This window comes from Diabrotica virgifera, chromosome 10, assembly GCF_917563875.1.
Source record: "Diabrotica virgifera virgifera chromosome 10, PGI_DIABVI_V3a".
Taxonomy (NCBI): Eukaryota; Metazoa; Arthropoda; class Insecta; order Coleoptera; family Chrysomelidae; genus Diabrotica; species Diabrotica virgifera.
The window spans coordinates 63,135,007-63,151,879 of NC_065452.1; the positions used below are offsets into that span (position 1 = coordinate 63,135,007).

General features: G+C 31.7%; 2 protein-coding genes across 2 annotated transcripts in view; one reads left to right on the forward strand and one right to left on the reverse strand.

The window, feature by feature from the left end:
- The first annotated feature begins 2,821 nt into the window (after window positions 1-2,821).
- The window catches only part of LOC114338513 (plexin-B), a 462,796-nt gene continuing 448,744 nt past the window's right edge, over window positions 2,822-16,873 (forward strand). The window contains exon 1 of the mRNA XM_050641507.1: window positions 2,822-3,270. The gene's annotated coding sequence lies outside the window, so the exon portion shown is untranslated. The remainder of the gene's footprint in view (window positions 3,271-16,873) is intronic.
- On the reverse strand, window positions 14,381-16,027 carry LOC126878666 (uncharacterized). Its single transcript, XM_050641510.1, has 3 exons — window positions 15,865-16,027; window positions 15,582-15,707; window positions 14,381-14,698 (listed from the first exon to the last, which is right to left on the reverse strand). Exons 1-3 carry the CDS (start codon window positions 15,898-15,900, stop codon window positions 14,549-14,551), a joined length of 312 nt encoding a protein of 103 aa, XP_050497467.1. The 5' UTR covers window positions 15,901-16,027; the 3' UTR covers window positions 14,381-14,548.

Sequence of the window (16,873 nt, forward strand, 5' to 3'; positions counted from 1 at the left end):
ACTGTGGCGTACTTTGTCAAAGGCCTTTTCGAAGTCTATAAAGCAGGCGTGTACCTCTTGGTTAACATCTAGGCATCCCTGTGTTAGAACGTTCAAGGCAAAGAGAGCATCCCTTGTACCTAATCCTTGTCTGAATCCCATCTGTGTATCGTTATGTGGACTATGCTGTTGTTAAAAGCCCAAGTTTCGGTTCCGTATCACAAACCATACATACTCATAGACGTTTCACGTAAATTGTCAAGGTCAAGACAGCAAATTAGTTACCATTCCAATCCAGAGATGTCGCTGTCAGTCAATTCTCTTGTCATATTTAACAACTGACAGTTGAGAATTAAATTAATTTGTTATTTACTTTTTATTTTACAGTTTGTGGCTTATTTTATTATAGTGGTGTTACGTTTTTAATTAGATTTAATCACAATTTTAATAAGTGTATTAACCTCCTCTCCATTTTTATGAGTAGAATTTTTAGTTTACATTGATCATCCCGTGTTGTGTTTCTCCACATTAAAAAAAAACAATATAATAGATCCTGAAACAGTTTATTCCAATAGGCAAGTGTGTCATCAACATTTCGGACCTATATATTTTTGGAAGTTTGTAAAAGATTATAAGGTAATATTTATCTAAACAATCATCCTATGTACAAGATTCTTTCAAAAATTTTCATTTAACTCGATACACATCAGTGCTTTCACGTGACACATAGCAGTAGTGTTTAGCATTTTGAAAACAAATTGGAATATTTGAAGTTTTCAGTAAAATATGGAATAAAACATTGAATTGTCTTTCTGTTGTTTTAATTTCCTGCGAAATTTCATCAAAAATCCCGCAAAATTTATAATTTGAAATTCTCACGTAACTAAAATTTGTCAATTTAGTTCCCATTCCAATCAAGAGATGGCGTTAATTCGATCCGAAAGATTAACATGGTCGTGAAACGTCTATAAGTATGTATGGTTTGTGTTCCGTATATCAGAACTGGCAACACGTACTGATCGAACGTTTTTGCCTTTAAAGTGTTTGGCAAGTTTGATTTAAATATCTACTGTTTGTAATCGACCAAATGCTGCCCATGCTAAGGAACATCTTCTATTTAAATCAGCCTTTAGGTTAAGCTTTGACAGTTCTATTTTTTGTCCAAAGTATAATATTATACAGGGTGTTTCAAAAAGGTATGTCATATATTAAATCACGCATTCCGGGGACAAAAATAAATTGATTGAATCCAACTTACCTTAGTACAAAAGTGTACACAAAAAAAGTTACAGCCCTTTGAAGTTACAAAATACAAATCGATTTTTTTTCCATATATCGAAATCTCTTAGAGATTTTTCATTGAAAATGGACATTTGGCATTCTTATGGCAGCAACATCTTAAAAAAAAATTAAAGTGAAATTTGTGCACCCCATAAAAATTTTATGGGGGTTTTGCTCCCTTAAAGCCCCCCAAACTTTTGTGTACGTTCCAATTAAATTATTATTGTGGCACCATTAGTTAAACACAATGTTTTTAAAACTTTTTGCATCTTAGTACCTACTTTTTCGATAAGCCAGTGTTTATCGAGATACAGTCGAACCCGCTTATTAGAATACCTGTTAAAGGAATATCCCAGTTTAAGGAATAGAAATTAGATAGAAATATAGATGTCCCGAAACTTTTTAACTAGCCACCAATGATCGGTTATTAGAATATCCCGGTTATAGGAATACTTTTGCTTGGCACCAAGGCTATTCCAATAAGCGGGTTCGACTGTATTTTGAATATTTGTCGAATCCACCACATAGTTGTATATGGTTAAGTACCTATGACATATATGATATACCTGTTAATAATCTGAAAATTTATTTATAATTTACATTTTTAGGTATATTTTGAAGAAGCCACATCTCGATAAAAGGTGACTTATCAAAAAAAGACTAAGAGGCAAAAAAGTTTTAAAAACACTGTGTTTACCTAATGGTACCACAATATTTGGGAGGTTTAAAGGAACAAAACCCCCATAGAATTTTTATGTAAACATATTAAAAAAGAAGCCGCATCTCGATAAAAATTGGCTTATCGAAAAAATACTAAGAGTCAAAAAAGTTTTAAAAACGTTGTGTTTAACTAATGGTACCACAATAATGAATTAATTGGAAAGTACACAAAAGTTTGGGGGGGTTTGAGGGAACAAAACCCCCATAAAATTTTTATGGGGTGGACAAATTTCACTATAATTTTGTTTTAAGATGTGCCTGCCATAAGAATCATACTTGTCCATTTTTAATAAAAAATCTCCAATAGTTTTCGATATATTGAAAAAAATCGATTTTCATTTTGTAACTTCAAAGGGCTGTAACTTTTTTGTGTACACTTTTGTACTAAGGTAAGTTGGATTTAATCAATTTATTTTTGTCCCCGGAATGCGTGATTTAATTTATGACATAGCTTTTTTAAACACCCTGTATATTATGTACGACTCAACTTTTTCGATATTATTGTTGTCCAGAGTTATATTTCCATTTATATCTAGAGATTCGATGGTTAGATATTTAGTTTTTGCTTGATTTATTTTTTACTGGCCTAATTAGTCAAATTATATTACATATTTACATTTTCCTTTTTGAATCTATAATAATTCTATAAAATTTGAAAAATTGTCTTTAGCTGAAGTGCCATCTACATAAGAAGGTTGGAAAACAGGATCGAGGAATTCCCTGTCACTCCCTTCTTAAAATACTGTGTAGAAGGGTCAGTAACCTTTTATTATTCAGACTGCTGGAAGATAGCGCCATCTGGTGATAGAACCAAAAACTACCAGTTTAAGTTTGCCTTCAGTGTCGGCATATCAGCACAGCAGTGAAAATATAGCTGCATCGATGAAATTTCGGAATATTTAAGTTGTTCGGGGACAGACACTCCCAATGGATTTTGAAAAGAAATTAAATACCTGACCGACTAAAGTTAAAAAAATCAAGTGCAACTTTTCAGACGAGAATCTCCAGATGATGGCAAGACACAAAGAAATCATGTTTGTAACATTTCTCAAAGGTTTCAAAATGGAGTAGATTTCATTTGTTGTTGTTCAAAGAAGACAACGTGCGTGTTGTTGTTTATAAAAACGGCTGACTCTAAGTTGATTGTTTCTGTTTATAAATAAATCATTTGGTGAAGTATTGTCACAAACTGACAAAACTGTTATTGATGGTTTTGCAGTAACACTTTTTGCTACTTGGATGATGGATCTGCATGACCTTTGTGTATTTTCATTCTTTCATCATTTTAAGGTAAGAAAATATTATATTAATGTATTCATATAATTATATACTATAATATACTAATATACAGATCTTTCGACAACTTCTCTTTAAAATTCTTACTTTTGTTTTGGATCTTTCATTATAAAAAACATTAACAAAGTGATTCATCTTAAAACATTTTCGTCATTTATTCCATAGATTCTTGGGATTTTTTGACTGAAGTAATACTACAGATACCTGATATAATACTACAGATTAAAATCAGTACCTAGTGTTTTTATTATAATGTAAGAAAGAATAATTTTCAATTTACAATAACAATTTTATTCTTTTCTTCTCCTTTAAGTGCCATCTCCGCGAAGAAGGTTGCCAATCATCATTCATGCTGCTAGTCTAACTTTTGACACTACAGTCCGAAAGAGTTCAGTCGAGCTGCATGCAAACTCTTGAGATTTCTCAGCAAGGATATTTTTCTTCTACCTATGCTGTGCCTTCCTTGAATCTCCCTGCTTTATTAATTTTAGGAGTTTGTATCTGTCACCACCTGTTATATGGCCAAAGTATAGCAGTTTTTTTTATTTTGATGGAATCCAGTATATCCCTGCTGTTCTCTATTCTTCTTAGTACTTCTTCATTGGTTATTCTGTTTGTCCAGAAGATTCTCAGCATTCTTTGATATGTCCACATTGGAAATGCTTCCAATCTATTGAGATATTGTTTATTAAGAATTCATGTCTCCACACCACACAAAATAACAGAAAATACATAACACTTTAGTACACGTGTTCTAAGTTTTATGCTGAGGTCTCTACTACATAATATGTGTTTCATACTATTGAATGCATTTCTAGCCTTTTCTATTCTAACCAATTTATTTCTTTAGTATAATCGTTTGTTTCATTAATATTTGTCCGTAAATAGTTATAATTCTGAAATCGTTCCATCGTCTTATTATGTAAGTGTAGATTGATGTTTCTATATTTTTCTTCCCATGATGATATAACCATGAATTTTGTTTTCTTTAAGTTTAGTGACAGACCAAGTTCTTCACTCGTTGCAACAACCTCATCTAAATTTCTTTGTAGATTTGTAAATTTTCTGCTATTAATATTGTATTATCAGCATATCTAATTTCACATATGGGTAGGTCATTTATTTTTATGCCTGCTGCTTCATCTTCTAATGCTTTTTTGAATATTTCCTCTGTGTATGCATTAAACAGTGATGGTGACAAAACACAGCCCTGTCTAGCACCTCTTTTGATTTTGATTTTATTAGTTTTTAAATTATTTATTCTTATAACAGCTTCTTGTTCATTTGGTATGCTTCTAATAGCAGGTAAATATATTATAATAAAAATAAAAAGAACATTTCAAAAAGTATTCAGAAAAACTAGCATACTTAATCGAATGAGTAACAAATTTCATGAAATTTAAAATTAACTGTGAAAATAGAACACTTACAAGTCCTGGAGCCAACCATGGCCAGTGATAGAAACCCTGTCTGTGTAAAGATTAGGTGGGTGTATGACCTACAAGAGTGTTTGTCACTGGCCATGGTTCGCTCTGGGAGCTGTACCAGTTTGAAGATATAAAATGATACATTTATAGAATTTGAAAAAGTAGAAAGCTGTGTATGACTATAGTGTTGGAAAATTCTCGAAAATATTCTCAATATGGAGAATTTTCTGAGAATGAACCCCAAGACGCACTTAAGAATATTGTTGAAGATGAAAAATAGGGTTTAAAAATTATGATCTTATATACAAAATTATGAGACGAGACAACAGTGTTCTTTGTATATAAAAAGATACAAAAACAACAGAAAACACAAAATTTCTTTGTTAAAAAAATTAAATTTTCTTAACACCAAATAATCGATGTGGTATGATAAAAGATGAGACCTCAGATTCAGAATCTATTTCTATCATTAGCTCATCCTAGTCATCTACAATCTGCATTTCAATGTACTGATGAGTTGTGGGATTTTGTTTTTCACGAGTGGCCAGCTCAGTCATGGATTGGTCTACGTCCAACAATTTTAAATTGTGAGCAATAAACGTTACCTTACGAGCCCATTCAGCAGTGAGCCGGTTTCTTTTAGAGGAGTGGATAAAAAAACCATAAGTACTGAAACTTCTTTCAGTCGCTGCACTGGATGAAGGCATGCTTAATATATCAACTACTATTTTAGTTAATTTTGTTCCGAAACATGTACCTACCTTTTCACCATGTGATTAAGTCTAGTTTTCAATTGATTTTACAACGTATGGTTTTCCAAAAAATCCCTCCTTAGACCAAAAAAGTGCCAAATCTGCCATTATTTCAGCCGACTCATCACCTTTAAAGGTGCTAAATTATCTACAAACTCAGTTTCCTCAACTTGTTCTTCTCTGCTTAAATGAACACCATTCTAAATATTTGCATGTTAATATTACACCAAAACAATAAATTAATATTGACACTGTAAACACCCTTGCTAGTGGTTCATGGGATTGGCAAAAACAATATACCTACATATTTTTTAAATTATAGTAATTTGACCTGTATCTAGTTTTTATTTTTGTTTCGGTTTTTGAAAATATAGAAAATTTTTGCCGAGAATATTCTCGAGAGAATTTTCTGGCCGAGAATATTCTCTTGAGAATATTCTCTTCTAACATCACTATATGACTATATTGATAACAATAAATGTCAAGAATTAACTTGTTTTAAATTGAGAACTGCCAAGAAAAAATATCAGATACCCTAATAATAATATTCTTATCAGAATCTCCAAAGGTACCTATACTGAGACTGAAACCCACCCTAACCTATGCAGGTAAAAGATTGACCTTAACAGAAATGCATAATGTGACAGATAAAATTGTTGGACTTATGAATTAAGACAAATCTCTTAAAAAGTGAAGCACCTCTTATTTTGAGGTGAAGCAATTTCTTTCTAATGAAAAGCCTTTCAACATATTATGTATGGGTGTCTGATCCTAAGACTTATACACATGACTGACAAAAAATACATATTTAAAATGTGTATGATCAATGGCATACATGCGTGCCATGTGCACATTGGTGAAGGCATCATGTGGCTCACATGTATGCCATTCGCATAGAATGTTAAAATACTCGGTAAGTCTTTAAAAAGGAAAAATTGTTAATAAAATGTTAAGAACTATAATATTTTTATTTTCATTTTACATTTTCATCATTAGCTGTTTCATTTAAGTAACACTGATATAATAATTTCCTAATATACCCCAGTCATTAGCGAAAAAAAAAAGGAAAAAATCTTTTATAGGTAATTAAAATTGAAGGTTTTAAAAGGTATTTCGGGGATCCCGTGAACATGTATAGCTAATTTTACTTTGTTATTTTTAAACAATCATAAAGAGTGAAAAATCATTTTTTGTCAATAAAACGTTTCTTTACATTTTAGGGAAAAATCATTTAAATAAATGTAGATCATAAAAAGTTCTGTAATTTTGAGAATCTGTCAAATTAAAATATCTACATAGAAAACTGACAGAGAGAATTAGACATCTATAGACGTTCTGTCCGTCAACGTGTTAAAGTGTGCTAAACTTCAAGCAGATCAACCATATAGTTTATACTTAAGTAAGTACAGTAAAACATCCAGTAACCGAAATAATTGGGGGATGCTGTTTCGGATAACAAGAATTTTTGTTAAAACTAACATTTATTTTTGTATTCTTCTTGCATCAAATTACATATTCTTGGTCAAAGTTGCTATTAAAAAATACTATGAGGTGATTTCGTAATGTTTTCTTTAACCTTCCGATGACAAACCTTTTTTTGTTACACAGATGACCAGGGGGGGGGGGGGAAATGACCCAGGTCAAAAATGACAATTAACAAAAAAATGAGGTTTTTTTTATGGCATGGACTTTATGTCATTCAGCCAGTCATAACATGGGTATTAGTGTCATGTGTAGTGTGTATGTTGAGCAAGTGTCTTGTTACTTTGCAAAGTCGACATCATTAGCGTAAAACTACTTGGAATTACACATAATAGATGGTATTTTACTAAGCATCAACTTCAGAATATATTTTTTATTCGTAAAATATAGGGAAATTTTTTTATTTCAAAATATGAGGATATCTAGAATCTAGAATGATATTTATTTATTTTATTTATTTATTTACGGGAAACCCCCATTAACAGTACAAAAACATAAGTTAAATTTTTAAGAAAGGTTAGATCTTATAACTAGGTATATCCAAGTTAAAAAAAATTCAAAGTAATTATAATTGTATCAGACTTAATGAATCTAAATCATTGAGATAACTAGTACATAGGCTATTATAAAAATAATAATTTTAAACTATTAAAACAAAAACATTTAAAACAAACCTAATACTATGTAATACAAGATAGGTACCTCTTTAGTTGGTTCAAACTGTATTTAAATAAGTCAATCTGCAGATTATTGGCCAAAGGCATGCATCTGTCAAGAGGATTATTCACACCATAAGTTGTTCTATGAAAGGGAATTCGAAAAGTTGGTTGTTGCCTTAAATCACGATGTGGTATGTGGAAAGTAACATATTCTAAGATATTAGGACAATCTAACAGACCATTAACCAACTTAAATAAGAATATTAGTGAAAATCTATCTCTACGGATGCTTAGTGGAGTCAATGAAATATGTTGCTCATTCTCCATGTAATTATGATTACCTATAGTAATTCCACATTTAAAAGCACACACTCTTAAGAATCTATGTTGTACTCTTTCCAAATAAATCATGTGATTTTGAAAATAAGGAGACCAAATTGTTGAACAGTATTCCAAAATTTATCTGACCAAACAACAATAAACAACCCTGACAGTATGAACTGAAAAGTATTGGCAATTTCTTAGCACAAAACCAAGCATTTTACTACTCTTTACAGCTATTGAATTAATATGATTTATAAAAGTTAATTTCTCATCAAATATGATTCCCAAGTCTTTGACAGTAGTAACATATTTAAGTGGTTGATTATCAATGACATATAAGACTGGTATTTGATTATTTTACGTGTAAAACTAATAAAATAACATTTTTTAACATTGAGATCCAGCTTATTAACCCGACACCAACAGTGTAATTGGTCTAAATCATTCTGTAAAAGCAACTGATCGTCTGGGCCCTCAACAATCCTCCAAAGTTTTAAATCATCTGCAAACATTAAACAGTGACTATGTTTAAAACAAATAACGATATCATTAACAAAGACATTGAACAGTAAAGGAGAACAGTGTCCCCCTTGAGGAACACTAGAAGTAGCGAATATAGTTTCAGAGAGGTTGCCACCAATTTTAACATACTGAACCCGGCCAATTAGTGAAACCACAAGACAATCTGATGATGGAACCCGAACTTTTGCAACTTTTGCAAAAGGATCTGATGGTCCACCCGATCAAATGCTTTCGAGAAATCTGTGTAAATGGAATCTATCTGCTTAAACTGTTCCATGTTTTGCAAAATGTCAGTTTGATAATAGAGTAGATTTGTTAAAGTTGATTTATTTTGGCAAAAACCATGTTGTTGATCGAATATTAAACCTTTGCATAGCCAACTCAACTGCTTGCTGACTAGGGAATCAAACAGTTTCGGTATTGAAGATTGTATACAAACACTACGATAGTTTTCTACTTGATTTTTTTGACCATTTTTAAAAACAGGGACAACATAACTCACCTTCCAAGCATCGGGAAATACAGATGTTTGTAAAGATTTATTAAAAAGTATATATAGAGGTAAGACTATTGTGCAAAAACATTCTTTCAGCAAGTAATCTGGTATTCCATCGGGTCCTTTTGAAAGCTTCTTTGGGATATTAAAGTCAAATAAAAAAATAATGAGTTAAAAATTGAAAATACTTTTGAATTTATTAAAGAAAAACATACGCTGGGGTCAAAATTTCCCCCGCTTGGTCATCCGAAGGTTAATGTAAATACAGAATAAAGCAATACAATTACGGAAAATGATCATGTTTAAAGTGTTTTTTCAGAAATCTTCTATTTTCTTTTGTGTTTTCCTTTGATAACACGTTTTCCAGTTATATCTCTCCACCGTTTCATTTGCAGAACTTCATGCAGTTTTGCATCATTTCAATCACTTGAATAACTTATAAACTATTTGGTCTATCTGTTTGAAATTTATCACATAACTGCCACAATTTTAAGTAGTTATATAATGTCTTTATGCCAAAAAATAATAGCATGTATAAATTACTGCAAAATAAGGGTTTGTTGCCATTGTTTTAGTCAATTGTTTATTTTAATTTGGAAAATCCCAAAATTAACAAACTGTTATGATCTACAAGTTTTATTTAAACCATTTTTCCCTAAAATGTGTGGAAAACGTTTTATAGGCAAGAAATATTTTTTTGACTTTTAAGATTGTTAAAAAAACAAAACAAAATCAGCTGTACATCATCACAGATTTTTCATCAGTTATACCTTTTAGAACCTTCAAATATATGTATAAGATTTTTATGTGAAATCAATTATTCTTTCCCAGACAGACTGGTGCACATGGGCATTTATAAAAATTAGTAATGGGAGATACTAAGACAAGTCTCTTAAAAAATGATGCACCTTTTAATTTTTTATGAGAAGCCTATTAAAATAGCCTTAAAAGCCCTTTAAAAAGGAAAAGTTGCATTATTATAGCTACATAATTATTATAGTTTTACATATCAGTAGCTTGGAAGAGTAAGGGAAACTGCAAAAAACATGTTTCGGGAAAACTGAGTTAAAGTTTACAAACATGTTACAATAGTAAGGGTGAACAACTAAAGCTACAGAAACATTGGCGGATTACAGAGGAGAAGGGGTGAACCTTGAACGGAAACACAATGAAAGAATATTATTATATTCTTCATCTCCTTTGTTTAAAAAAGCAGACCTGCCATACCTCCTTTTTGACAACATGTACTTGATATATAAATCAATCAGTTACATCCTCCCAAATGGATTTCCTTTAATTTCACTGTGTAAGATTAAAAATATAACATTTTCTTTAATCTATTTCAGGTATATTTGATTTATATTCAATTATTAATAGCTACTCATATGCTCTTAACTGATGACAAATATATTTTTCTCTCGGCAAGCCATTTTTTACCTGTTTCAAATACTTTTGTTTTACTTTTGATACGTTGAACATGAAACTAGAATACTAAACATTGAGAATGAAACTTAAATAAATCCACTGTGAGAAAACTTTTATTTTCAGTGTAGTACCCACTATTTTTATGTTTATAATCAATAATAATAGACACGAAACAATAACACTAGTCAAAAAATAAATAAAAAAAAATTGCGACAGATAAAATGGATGTACCGTGGAGTTTAAAGCGCCCTGAATTCGAATTCAAACACTAAAATTTTCCACCACATGCAGATTTTGAGTTATCTTCTTCTTAAGGTGCTGTGCATTTCTGCGCAGGGGTTCACACGTACATTGTCTTGTCAGGTGAAATGTTAGATTTTGAGTTATAGAATGCATCAAATATTGCTGTTTCTTATAAAAATTATTTTATACTATATACACATAAGTTCAGAACTAGAAACCAAAAATATCGTAAGTCTTTTGTACACAATTTTGTGCATATCCCAATTTTCCCATAACACTATGTAGATTAACATGAACACACATTTTATCCTGCATAGTAAAAAACTAGGATAGCTCCTGGTTACAGTTCCTAAATATTGTAACTTTTACTGGCTAGTAAATTTCATTTAAAAAAAAATCCATTATTGTAATCTAGAACCTAGAGTTAAGCATGTCTTTGGACAAGTGAAGGTCTAGAACTAAATCATGTAATTCGGCTTGTTGGATGCAATAAGGTGCTTTTCGTCGCTTTAGTGAAAATAAGAATCATTCTTTTCTGAAACATCATCGGGTTTACTTTTATCGTCAAACGTTTCCAAATCTTCCTCCCAATTTGCTGTGGGTCCTGGAATTGGTAAATCTTCTCCATGGAGAACCGGCTTTATTGCTGAGATAATATCTGGATATTTAATTTTATGCTTGCTTTTCCTTGAAAACACAGACACTTTTGTCATGCAGAAGTAAGTTGTTAAAACGGTTTAGAACTATATAAATTTAAATGGGTAGGTTTACTGATTAAGGATTACCTTTGGTTTATTCTTTATTTAAATGTTAATGTGTTATTCGTAGACATTAGATATCCCATTGTTGTCAAATTATGCACAATTTTTAGAAAAAATGTTAATTTGATAACATTACTCCCCGATATATTACAAATGACTGTTTAAAAAAAATAGTAAAATATTCATAACTCAAAAATCTTAACTCACTTTTTTTGAAAAAAATCATAACTCAAAAATCTTACGTGTTAGGAACTTTTTATCATCATAATCATGTTCAGAGAGCAAAAATTAACAAAAAACAGCATATTGCATTCCAGTCGCAAATTGGTTGTAAACTAGTGTAATTTTCAATCAGTATTTTTTCTAAGATTTCTATAAAATTTTAACTTCTTAATATGGTTCTAAATATTTTGGGAATTTATGCTGCTTCCAAGCCTAAAGAATAAATAAGTCACCTGTCTGTTATTTCTTTTTGTACCAACACAGCCTGATTTTATACCTGACCACAAAGCAGGGTCTTATGGATCTTATCTTCTTCTTCTTCTTCTTCTAGTGCTGACTCCACTAATGAAGGTTGGATATGACCATTGCAAATTCGTCTCTATCTTCTGCTTTTCTTAAAAGCTTGTGTGTCTTTAATGTTTTTTAGCCAGGATATTTATAGTCTACCAGGACCCCTTTTTCCTTTGATTCTACCCTTCAAAATCAGCTGTAACAACTCATACTTATCATTTCTAAGTATGTGCCCCAAAGACGCTGTTTGTGCAAAATTGTTAAAATAATTTTATGTAAACACATACCCGGAGGATGTCAACAGCATTACATATCTGGTCTGAAGGACGAAGCAAAAGATGTAATGACAAAATACACCGAAGAATGAAGAATATGCTAAAGACAGAATTTAGCGAAATTACAGCAGATATAGCGGATTGATTGGAGCAGATACTGAGCGCCTCAAGACAAAACGATGGAATGAGACATTAAGTAAAATGGATATAACGCACAAGCAGTAAGCAAGCTTGGAATATGATTAACAAATTTAACTGTGTTCCCACAGAGACAAAACAGCCTTGTGCAATAACGTCAAATCAGATAGCCTACCAACTGCTTCTGAATGGCAAAGCAAACCATTATTGCAAGTACCAAAGATTATAAAGACTCAAGAACAAGAAGCAACCCTTTTGCTAAACCCATTTAAAATCGAAGATCTCAAAAATGGCATGGATCTTATGAAAATTGGAAAATCACCTGGGGTGGATGAAATCCTAATAGAGCAGATGAAGCACTTCGTGCCAAAAGCGAGACAATGGGTGTTCAATCTATTTAACACCTACTAAAGTCCAAAACTGTGGCGCAAATCAAAAGTGAAACCTGGGAAAGACCTTGAACTACAAAGTAGCTACCATCCGATATCTCTGCTATATGACCTGTATAAATTGTATGAATGCCCTCCAGGAAAAATTAGATGCAAAACTAATCCCGCCACAAGCTGGCTTGAGTCCAGGTAAATCGTGCACAGGTCAAGTACTGAACTTAACAGAGTACATAGAGGAGGGATTTGAACAGAGAGAGATAGTGGGAGTAGCCTTGATAGACTTCACAGCTGCATACGATACAGTAAACCACAGAACCTTGCTAGTAAAGTCTATAACACTGTGCTTGACTATGACCTGGTAAAGACCATTAGATCACTATTGTGGAATAGGCGCTTCTACGTTGTGCTAAATGGAAAGAAAAGCAGCTGGAGAACTCAAAAAAATGGCCTTCCCCAAGGAAGAGTTCTGGCACCATGCTTATTTAACATCTACGCAGATGAGCTTACTTAAGTCTCGGTCTTCCACTGGCTCGTTGTCCAATCCACTCTCAAGTTTATGCCATGTTTTTCGACACATATGTACAATTCAAACTTGCAACGTCTGCACCACAAACTTCTTCTTTATATGTCATGTTCTTTCAGAACGTCAGTTACCATCATAGCTATCTTAGTTTTATTTATTTATTACTGGCTGCTGCCCAATAGGATTACAAATTTATAATATATTCCAATATATTTATGTGTGTCAATAATTAAAAATACAATAAAATTGTATTAATAATACAATAATAACATAAAATATAGATATCAAAAACTTTATCACATAATTCAGATTCTAATGACTATCTATTCCACCGTAAATATTATGCTTGCATCAACACCATACCAATCTCACAAGTTCTTCAACCATAAACTTCTTCGTCCTGGACTGTATTTGCCTGTTTTTTCTTGCATATTTTGTAGCAACTTATATTTGGAACCTCTTATGACATGTCCGAAATACTCCAGGTTTCTCTTCCTGAGGCTTTTTACGAGGCTTTTTATAATCTCAGTAGTCTTGCCGAGACATTCCAGTATTGTGGAATCTTCTTCATCCAAGAAACTTTTAAAATTCTTCTACAGCACAACATTTCGAAAGCCTCAACGTGATTTTGTTCACAGTCCAAGACTTGACATAAAGTAAGACCAAGAACATGTAGCAGCAAAGCAGACGGATCCTCAATGCCAATTTTAGGTCTTTGTTACATAATACCTTGGACATCCTTCTAAAAGCAACTCTGGCCACAAACCTTGCTTTTTTACTGCTCCATATATTGTTCTTAGGATTTTTCACTTGAAACATTTAAGTATGTAGTTTTTGGTGTTCTTGTGTAAGTTACTACGTTTCTGCTCCATATGTTAGCACAGGTTTTATTACTGCTTTAAGTAACACTTACTAGCAAGGACTCTTTTTCCATTCTTAGCCTACTCTGTTAATTTCTTCACTGATGTTATGTTTTATTAAAAGCGTGCCTAAGTATATGAAGATATCCATACCTTCCAGTGCTAAATCGTTAATTATTATTCTTCTAGGTGTGGTTGCTTGACCTAGTACACCAGATATATTTACATATTTATTTATTTTTGGTTTTTTGTTCTTTTAACATTTATATTTAGTCCCATTCTCCGAGTCCTTAACGCTAATAAATTAAGAAAAGCTAATAAATCAGTATTTATTTATAACTCGAATAAACAATTTGGACGAACAAACAAAAATAGAAATATTTATAATACACTAAACAATGTGTGGAACAATAATGGAATGGATTTCCTGGAAGCTGGTGTCATTCAATGCAATGTCTACACCAGAACTGAGTCAGTCTTTCTTTATTCCTTCAGATCTTTTGTAGGTTGGGTAGCACCTTCATCTGCTACTGGCTGCTCAGTAGAGGCTTTTGCAGATGACACATCCTCTGTTTGGGTGGATGACTCAGATTCTGCAGGCCCCAGGTTTAAAGTGTAATTAAATGACATCTCCTAAAATATAAATATGATATATACTATTAATATACAGGGAAAGATTTTAGGAAAGCATTGCACTGAAATAGGTACTTCAAATGTCATGGCTGCACAATCTCAGGGATGAGTTTAATTGCCTGTCTAACTAGCTTTTTATAGCAGCTGTAAACAAAATACAAATACTCGTATGATGATCATCAACCTTTTAAAGAAGATGATACCTTAAGAAGAAGAAGAAGATATTATATTTGCCATTTACAAGTGCTATCACCTATCTCTTAACATCTTGGCTGTGTTACGAGACAAATATACCTCATAATGCACTAACGGTTGGCTGCGTCAATTGTATTGTAACACACTATGGCAAAGGTTCACTACAGGACATATATGCCTCGTAACGCACTCAAGGTAAGTTTATAAATATCTGTAAACGCAGCCAATATGTTAAAACTTATTTAATACCAGCAAATTGTTCACTTTCCAGCCTTACTGTACTAACTTTTGTTTGCGTGCAGTCGGTATTCAAATTTATCACAGTACTTAAATAATTTAGATTGAGAGCATGACTCCAGTAAAATACAGTACTTTTTCCTACTAATACAGCTCCTTCCTACTGATTAATATACAAAAACAGGATAACGTAAAATATTTTTCGTTAAAGTGTTACATATTATTGAAAAGAAATACTATAAAACAGGCAAAGAACCCTATTTGTTATATTTACATGCTAAAGATCTACTTTAGAAAACTCTTGATTTGTTTTTTTGCTTTGTAAGACACATTTTTATCAAACTGTCAAATTGCCTTTTCGGGGTGACTCAAATTGACATTATAGAAATAAATTAAAGGAAAAATCTTATGAAAAACTATGCCAAGTTATTAATAAATTGTAAAAACAAACCTGGGCCCCTGCAGTCGAACCAAGACGGCTCAAAAAGGAAGTTTTCAGTGCATCAGCAGCTCTATACATCATACAAGGTTGATTAACCTTAGATTTTTCCTCCCATGGAGGAGGTATTAGGGAATCCTAAAAAAACATGTTATATAAGTATTATTCTACTTAACTGGCTGCAAATGTTGACATAATGACATAATACTATCAAAAAACTTTAGTAAATCAAAATACAAATCAATCTGTCATACATTTAAATATTTTATTTTAAAAAATTTACATTTTTCCTTACCACTACTTTCATCAGAAAACTCTTGTCTTCAGCCATAGTATTGTTTTAATTGATTATTAACTTATTTACAATGTGTTATAAACTTTAAATGCAATTTTTTGCACAATAATAAGCAGTGAGGTAAGCCACCAAACTTTGAGATTTGAAAATGTCAAATTGACAGTGACAAATTGAATGGGTCCCTTTTATGTGTTTACTGTCCTTTTACCCTTACCCAAGTTACTGAATACATATTACTGTTTATATTCATATTACTTATGTGTTTAAATAATAAATATAAAAGTATAATATTACTTATTATAAAGAGATTGTGTGATTTTCTATAAAGATTTCCTAACACTGCCGAAACAGTTTCAGGTATTGAATTAATTAGATTATTTTTAGAGAATAAATCGCAAAATTTATAAATTGTAATAGATAGTAATATAGCCTAGCAATAAATGGACCCTCGTTTTAAGCTGAGATTTGAAATATATATATATATCCTCTAAGACTTTCTACTTACTTATAATGCATTTAAACATTGTCTGTCTGTATTTCGATTAATATTTTTTCTGTAACTCTCCTTTAAAAATCTCATGTTTATTAGTTTATTCAACAATAATTTTCAAATATGTCCTCTATCATGATTGTGCTGTCAATTGTCAACCAGTGTTGCCACATTTTCAAAAAACATTCTTCTTTTTCATGTGCGTCATACCTTAAGGATATTGGCGATCATCAAGGCCTGTTTTACTGTGATTATTATTTATACTCTTATTTAAATATATTTCATATGATTTTTTAAGCAGTTTTAGATTTTTATAACACTTTCTGTCGTAATTTCCGCCTTTTTTATTACTTTTTTTTAACTGTTCTTTGTAATTTCCATGGTTGGCGAAACAAAAATAATAGCCACATTTTCCACATTTTAGGTCTTTAAATCCAAAACAATTTTATTTTTAGCATTTCTGTGTACCTAGACTGCTATCCTGGGATAAGATATTCCTTCTTATCATCGTCAATGTTC

Bases quoted from the DNA above. Each gene is read 5' to 3' on its own strand.
- LOC126878666 (XM_050641510.1), bottom strand. From the start codon at position 15,900: ATGGCTGAAGACAAGAGTTTTCTGATGAAAGTAGTG. The intron at 15,708-15,864 runs GTAAGGAAAAAT...ATGTTTTTTTAG, and splicing joins GTTTTCTGATGAAAGTAGTG to GATTCCCTAATACCTCCTCC. The intron at 14,699-15,581 runs GTTTGTTTTTAC...TTTATATTTTAG, and splicing joins GTTCGACTGCAGGGGCCCAG to GAGATGTCATTTAATTACAC.